This window comes from Pollachius pollachius (assembly GCF_949987615.1).
Source record: "Pollachius pollachius genome assembly, chromosome: 6".
Taxonomy (NCBI): Eukaryota; Metazoa; Chordata; class Actinopteri; order Gadiformes; family Gadidae; genus Pollachius; species Pollachius pollachius.
In genome coordinates, this window is record NC_136939.1 from 3,460,513 (window position 1) to 3,468,629 (window position 8,117).

The window sequence follows — 8,117 nt, forward strand, 5'->3', positions numbered from 1 at the left end:
GTATTACACCCGGCTAAATATTGGCCCATGAATACATCAAACACTGCTCTACTTTTGTTGAAGTGTATCCGTCTCGCGGGTTTTGCAGGCAGGATGTCACCCTGGCTCCATTTCACACTCCTGCCTCTGATGTCACAGTTCACCACCTATATGGTAATTAAAGGTTCAGAATATATTACATTAATACATTAGGCTAGCAAACACTTCACCCTGCGGCGCCTTTAACGCTACACTTCCACCTATTTGAAGGACAGACACCTGGACTAAACTGGGAATGATTTAAATCAAATAAAAACGGCATTTAGGATATTAAGTTCCTGTTCTCCTCAGTGAACGCCCTTTTGGATCCATGCCACCAATCAGAGAACAGTAGAGCGAGAGAGAGAGAGAAAGAGAGAGACAGAGAGAGGAGAGAGACACAGACGGCGAGAGAGAGAGAGACACAGACAGACAGACAGACAGACAGACAGACAGACAGACAGACAGACAGACAGACAGACAGACAGACACAGACAATTAATAACTCTTCTGAGGCAGTTGTTGAGTTTTAAAAAATAACTTTATTGATTTAGTTTCTGTAGAACTGTTAGAACGTGTTCCCTGGTTTTGCATAGAATGTGGGAGAACCCTCTTCCTCACGCCACGGCGCAAACCAGAAACACAAGAAACAAGAAGAACATTCAAAACCCCATCAAAGTCCCCGTGTGAACACATGAATTGGCTTCTTAACTGGCAAACAAAAAGAAAAATATATATCCCACCAGAGTTCATATCTGAAGCAATCGCAGGGCAGGACCGCTGAACAGCGACCCCTTTCAGAAGGACCTCCAACCTTTGATCTGTGAGAAAAAAAGCCAGGGTCCACCACCCACTGGTTGCCGTGACGACCATTACCTCGGTGTTGTGTCGCCGAGCGGACAGTAGAAAGTAAGAGTAGCTCCGTATGAAAGGCTTATGTACAGGTCCATAACCCAAGGGTCACAAAACAACCCCACTGGCTTTTACTTTGAAAAGCAACTGAATGAAGTCTTTCATCACGAAGTGTCTGCAGTAGGGAGGACAGGAGAGTTCTGCAGGCGGACCCAGGGCCCTACTGGCCTCGGGTTGTGTGGAGGACAGGAGAGTTCTGCAGGAGGACCCAGAGCCCTACTGGCCTCGGGTTGTGTGGAGGACAGGAGAGATCGGCAGGCGGACCCAGAGCCCTGCTGGCCTTGGGTTGTGTGGAGGACAGAAAAGGACAGAAGAGCTCAGACCCAGGGCCCTACTGGCCTTGGGTTGTGTGGAGGACAGGAGAGCTCAGACCCAGAGCCCTACTGGCCTCGGGTTGTGTGGAGGACAGAAGAGGACAGGAGAGCTCAGACCCAGGGCTCTGCTGGCCTCGGGTTGTGTGGAGGACAGGAGAGCTCAGACCCAGAGCCCTACTGGCCTCGGGTTGTGTGGAGGACAGAAGATGACTGGAGAGCTCAGACCCAGGGCCCTACTGGCCTCGGGTTGTGTGGAGGACAGGAGAGCTCAGACCCAGAGCCCTACTGGCCTCGGGTTGTGTGGAGGACAGAAGAGGACAGGAGAGCTCATACCCAGGGCCCTGCTGGCCTCGGGTTGTGTGGAGGACAGGAGAGCTCAGACCCAGAGCCCTACTGGCCTCGGGTTGTGTGGAGGACAGAAGAGGACAGGAGAGCTCAGACCCAGGGCCCTGCTGGCCTCGGGTTGTGTGAAGGACAGGAGAGCTCAGACCCAGAGCCCTACTGGCCTCGGGTTGTGTGGAGGACAGAAGAGGACAGGAGAGCTCAGACCCAGGGCCCTGCTGGCCTCGGGTTGTGTGGAGGACAGGAGAGCTCAGACCCAGAGCCCTACTGGCCTCGGGTTGTGTGGAGGACAGGAGAGCTCAGACCCAGGGCCCTACTGGCCTCGGGTTGTGTGGAGGACAGGAGAGCTCAGACCCAGAGCCCTACTGGCCTCGGGTTGTGTGAAGGACAGGAGGGCTCAGACCCAGGGCCCTACTGGCCTCGGGTTGTGTGGAGGACAGGAGAGCTCAGACCCAGGGCCCTACTGGCCTCGGGTTGTGTGGAGGACAGGAGAGCTCAGACCCAGAGCCCTACTGGCCTCGGGTTGTGTGGAGGACAGGAGAGTTCTGCAGGCGGACCCAGGGCCCTACTGGCCTCGGGTTGTGTGGAGGACAGGAGAGCTCTAGCCTCTTGTGAGGTCTATCCTGTGATGTGTTGACCTGGGTCTCCACAGGGGTTCACTTCCAGTTCGTGAACACGACCATCACGACCATCATGACCATCATGTGAGTGAGGTGTCAGTACACATGACTGCCATGTTTTGATTCGGGACAATCTACAGAGTCGTGGACTTCCTGTTATGAACTCATATCCACCCGCCCTGTAATGCAACAATATTGAACACGAATATACCCCCCCCGCCCCCCAACACATGCACATACACACCACCGCAAACCAAACGCATAGCAACACACACACACAGTAACACTCACACACCAACACACATCCTTCACACAGCAACGCACACAGCAACACAAACGCACACAGCAACACACGATGGGATAGAGACAGGCTTGAGCCCCCCCATCCCCCCCAGGTCAGACAATCGCTCTATGATCTGACATATTGTTATAAATAAATAAATAAGACGGAGTGGGCTGAACTGGTGGCCAACACACCTCCCAGCATGGCTTTCAGGTTGTGTGTGTTGTAGTGTGGGCGTGTGTTTGTGTGTGTGTGTGTGCATGTGTGTGAGTATGAGTGTGTGTGAGTTTGAGTGTACGTGAGTCCTTGCTTTCCACACAACAGCAAAGTTAGTAATATATGATAAACTCATTGCTAATATTCACCCTTCGGAACGAATAACGTCAAAGGAATATCCAACTGACCTCAGGCAAGGGACACCTTTGCAGGTTCCCCCGACGCTACAAACACAGAATCACCGTCACAGAGGACCAAGACCTCCTCTTCTCTAACGGATAAACAGTGATGGGCTGGGAGGACTGAAGCAGACCGGACCGGAGTCTGATCAGAGAGAACGAGCGGGTGAGACAGGTACGGCTGAGACAGGTACGGCTGAGACAGGTACGGCTGAGACTGGTACTGGTGAGACCACGAACTGGACAACAGTCTTCCCTTCCTCAGCACGGCAATCTCCAGCTCTCTCCACATCGTCAACTTCTCCCTGACCATCATATTGATATGTTTGTTACATTTCCCGACCGGTGCACCTCGTTTCGACATCTAGTAGCCACTGGTTTCTATTTTCAAACCAGGTCGTCGGCGGAGGTGAGCCGAGTTCAGACGGAGTTCAGACCGCAGCAGGGGCCTTTCCCTCAGAGGAGCACTATCCCACCAGAAACTTGTCTGGAGCCTAATCCAATCAGCCACAGCACAGGTGCCTGAGCACCGGCTAGCCTGGGGAGCCCGCATCTCCCTAACATTGGCAGAAATTCCTCTTTAATTAAAGTTGGGTTAGAATTGAGAACTCATGATTTTCCAACGCTACTTTATGGATGCAATCGATGAATTTAATTCTTTTATATCTGATCCGACACGCGCCTGCGACACCTTAAACTTAGGCTTCCTCGTTTGCATTTCGGTCTTCGTGTTTCCGATAGGCGGAGGACGCTCCTGTATCGTTACCTTTTATCTCTGAACATTGACTAAACAGATTTATTTCCAGTAAAAAAAAAAACAACAACCAAAGTCCTGCGTTATAAAAGTGTCTTCCCGTTCATAGAGAACGTCGTTTCTCAGCGTCTGCATGCTGAAGGAGCCTTGAGTGCGCCGACAGTATTACACAAACTGCGGTGTAAAAACGCCATCAGTCACGCCGGCTCCGATCCCTCCCCGCGGGCTCGTAACTCCTCCTCTGAAGAAGAGGCTTTTACAGCCAGAGGAACGCTGGCGTGGACCAGAAGACAGATGGGGAGAAGGGCTCCCTGGTCTGAGAGGGAGAGGGCCCCGGGGGGGTCTGTTGTCCTGGACGGTCTCTAGCAGAGCCGGCCCGAAGGCCCATACTGGTGCCTGGCTGAGGGAAGCTAGCCGTTAGGGAGCTAGTCCCTAGGAAGCTTACTGCTAGGAAGGCAACCACTTGGAAGCTAACAGCTAGAGAGCTAGTCCCTAGGAAGCTTACTGCTAGGAAGCTAGCCGCTAGGAAGCTCACTGCTGGTAAGCTTACCGCTAGGGAGCGTAGTCTCAAGGAAGCCTACCACTAGGGAGCTAGTCCCTAGGAAGCTTACTGCTAGGAAGCTTACAGCTTGGGAGCTAGTCCCTATGAAGCTTACTGCTAGGAATCTAGCCGCTAGGAAGCTTACATCTAGGGAGCTAGTCCCTAGGAAGCTTACTGTTAGCAAGCTTTCTTCTATGAAGCTAGATGCGAATAAGCTAGCTTCTTGAGAATGACTTGGTTTGGTATCAGTGTAGTAGTAGGAAGCATCCTACCACTTATAGAAAGCGTCCTACCACTTCAAGGAAGCATCCTACCACTTATAGGAAGCATCCTACCACTACAAGGAAGCATCCTACCACTTATAGGAAGCATCCTACCACTTATAGGAAGCGTCCTACCACTTCAAGGAAGCATCCTATCACTTAAAGGAAGCGCCCTATGACATCTTAAAGGAAGCATCCTACCACTTAAAAGAAGCGTCCTACCACTTAAAGGAAGCGTCCTACCACTTAAAGGACGCGTCCTACCACTTAAAGGAAGCGTCCTACCACTCAAAGGACACATCCTACCACTTAAAGGACGCGTCCTACCACTTCAAGGAAGCGTCCTACCACTTAAAGGACGCGTCCTACCACTTAAAGGACGCGTCCTACCACTTCAAGGAAGCGTCCTACCACTTAAAGGACGCGTCCTACCACTTCAAGGAAGCGTCCTACCACTTAAAGGAAGCGTCCTACCACTTAAAGGAAGCATCCTACCACTCGGGCCACAGCCAGAAGAGGAGCAGAGAATGAAAGAGGAGGAGAGAAACAAGAGATGTTTTCCAGCGCTGCCGTACTCTGCAGCGTCCTGTGGTCTGTCTGAGTGTGTACTGCTCTGTGTGTGTGTGTGTGTGCGTGATATTGCGTGTGTGCCCGTGTGTGTGTGTGTGTGTGTACATGTGTGTGTGTGTGTGTGTGATGGATGTGTTTGTAGCAAAAACAAAAAGGTACAAATAAAATAGTTTCTTTTTTGCTTGTGATGCGATTTGTCCGCAGGGAGAGTTTGTCAGCAGTCCAAGGGCCGCCGCCGGTCCCTGTTCCCGGCAGCCTGTCTGTGTGGCAGCCTGTCTGTCTGCCTGTCTGTCTATCCAGGGGGCCAGGGGCTGAGTTCCACTGGGTCACCCGCTGGTAGCAGGTTGTTGGTGGTGGGAGGGTTGGGGGGTCTTTGCTTTGGGGTTCAGTGTGTTGGTGTGTGTTTTGGGCTTCAGTTTGTGTGTGTGTGTTTTGGGCTTCAGTGTGTTGGTGTGTGTTTTGGGGTTCAGTGTGTTGGTGTGTGTTTTGGGCTTCAGTTTGTGTGTGTGTGTTTTGGGCTTCAGTGTGTTGGTGTGTGTTTTGGGGTTCAGTGTGTAGGAGTGTGTTTTGGGGTTCAGTGGTTGGTGTTTGGGGGATCTAGGCGGTGTGTGTTTGGGGTACACTTTGTTGGTGTGTGTTGTGGGGTAAAGTTTGAAGGTTTCTGGGGGGGTTTAGTCGGTGTGTGTTTGGGGCTCACTGTTTGTGTTTGGGGTTCAGTGTGTGGTGTTTTGGGTTTCTGGTTAGTTTGTGTGTTGGGGTTCAGTGCGTTGGGTTTGTGGGGTCTAGTTAGTGTTTGTTTGGGCTACACTGTTTGCGTTTGGGGTTCTAGTTGGTGTGTTTTGGGGTTCAGTGTGTAGTATTTGGGGGTTCTGGTTAGTGTGTGTTTGGGGTTCAATGTGTAGTAATTGGGGGTTCTGGTTAGTGTGTGTTTGGGGTTCAGTGTGTAGTAATTGGGGGTTCTGGTTAGTGTGTGTTTGGGGTTCAGTGTGTAGTATTTGGGGGTTCTGGTTAGTGTGTGTTTGGGGTTCAATGTGTAGCATTTGGGGGTTCTGGTTAGTGTGTGTTTGGGGTTCAGTGTCCGGTGTTTGGGGGGTCTAGTTGATGTGGGTTTGGGGTAGTGTGTAGTATTTGGCGGGTCTAGTTGGTGTGTTTTGGGGTGCAGTGTGTGTTTGGGGTGGTGTGTAGTATTTGGGGGTTCTGGTTAGTGTGTGATTGGGGGTCAGTGTGTTGGTGTTGGGGGGTCTAGAGGCAGACGCTCGGGCTGATGTGGCAGGTGGAGCCGGTGCCGGCCTGGGACAGGAAGAGGCGTCCGTTGGGGCAGACGCAGACCTCGTACACCGTCTGCCTGGTCCCCGAGGAGGAGGACGAGGACGAGGCCTTCCCGTCCAGCAGACCCAGCAGGCGGATCCTCGTGGCGTCCAGAGAGATCTGACACAGAGGGCAGAGCACAGGAGGGTGAGGGGTGAGAGGTGGGGAGAGAGGGGGGAGAGATTGAGAGAGTGGGGTGAGAGAGTGAGAGAGTTGGGAGAGTGGGGAGAGAGGTGAGAGATGGGAAGGGGGGTGAGAGAGAGAGAGAGAGAGAAGGAGAGAGTGGGGAGAGAGTGAGAGAAGGAGAGAGTGGTGAGAGGTGAGACGTGGGGAGAGGGTTGAGAGAGTGAGTGAGTGAGTGAGAGAGTGGGGAGAGAGTGAGAGAAGGAGAACATGGTGAGAAAGTGAGAGCTGGAGAGAGTGGTGAGAGAGTGAGTAATGGGGAGAATGGTGAGAGAGTGAGAGACAGAGATTGGTGAGAGAGTGAGAGAAGGAGAAACTGGTGAGAGAGTGAGAGAGATGTGAGAGATTAAGAGAAGGAGAGAGTGGTGAGGGAGTGATAGATGAAGAGAGTGGGGGTGAATGTGAGAGAGTGAGAGATGAGAGAGAGGGGTGCCCCCACCTCTCCGTCCTTGGACTCCAGGCGTAGTTCGTTCCTGCAGGAGGCCTGGATGTCTCCCGCCTCCGCCAGGATCTGGACGCCCTTCGGAGCCTCCATGATCAGGGAGCGGGTCGGAGACTCCAGCCTGGGAACAGGAGCGCCGGGGTCAGTGACACGGAACGGGATGTGACCTCATAATGCAAAGATACAAAGAGTGACGTCCGAACAGGGATAATCTGCACAGCAAGACGACACCAATGAAATCACACCAGGAATAAACCAGCAAGGTAAAACCCCTGCAGCTGGGAAGCTGGGAATGTTTTAGAGACACCAGAGTTGTGGGGATAAACAACTAAGAGGATGAATAATGTACAAAAACAATGTTCTGAGAATAATTTTAATATATGGAAATCCCTTCTTCTAACAAAGCCAAAGAGGAAGCTTTGTTCAGGGTCTCACTAACAACCCTGTCATGGAAGATCCCTTCACTCTCTCACTAATGAAGACTTATTGTCAGCAAATGAAGCTCTCGCTCATAACCGTGTCCTGATGTCTCCCTTATCCTGAGTGAGTGAAGCCTGCACTCACAGCCTTGTCCTCTCCGCCCTGGTGGGGGGGGGGGGGGGGGGGGGGGGGGGGGGAGGAGGAGGGAGGTGGAGGAGGGGGTGCAGCTGTCTCCCTCTCTGCTCTCTTAGTATTCAGCCGGCGCCCCGCCGCCACCGCGGGGAGAGTAGAAACACATTGGCTGGCGCTGGATGTGGCCTTCACATAACCACGGCGATGAGCTGCGCTGGGCACTGATCTCACCGCGGCGGGAGCAGAGACCAGCCGCGCCGAGAGGGAGGGCGGCGGAACGAAACCGCTCTCCAGGGGTAACCACCCAGGGGTGCTTCACTCCCCAGGTGCCCCTCACTGCAGGGTACCCCACTCTCCAGGGGGGGCCCCCCTCCCCACGGTGCCCCACTTCAAAGGGTGCTCCCTTCCCCGGGATGCCCCCCGCTCCACATGGGGGTGTGGCTTGCATAGATCATGGGTCTCTTATAGAGGGTCTCTTGTAGGGAAAGGGGAGGGAAAAGAGGGGTGGGGGGAGAGGAGAGGAGATGAGAGAGAAGAGAGAGGGAGGAGAGGGTGGCAGGGGAGAGGGAAGGAGGAGGGGGGAGAGGAGGGGGGAGATGGAGAGGTGAGGAGGAGGGGGG

General features: G+C 53.2%; 1 protein-coding gene across 1 annotated transcript in view; it reads right to left on the minus strand.

The window, feature by feature from the left end:
• Window positions 1–4,840: 4,840 nt before the first annotated feature.
• Window positions 4,841–8,117, minus strand: part of sgcd (sarcoglycan, delta (dystrophin-associated glycoprotein)) — a 42,177-nt gene continuing 38,900 nt past the window's right edge. The window contains exons 7-8 of the mRNA XM_079738115.1: window positions 6,943–7,066; window positions 4,841–6,440 (exon numbers count right to left, since the gene is read on the minus strand). Coding sequence (XP_079594241.1) covers window positions 6,255–6,440; window positions 6,943–7,066 — 310 coding nt within the window. The 3' untranslated portion in view covers window positions 4,841–6,254. The remainder of the gene's footprint in view (window positions 6,441–6,942; window positions 7,067–8,117) is intronic.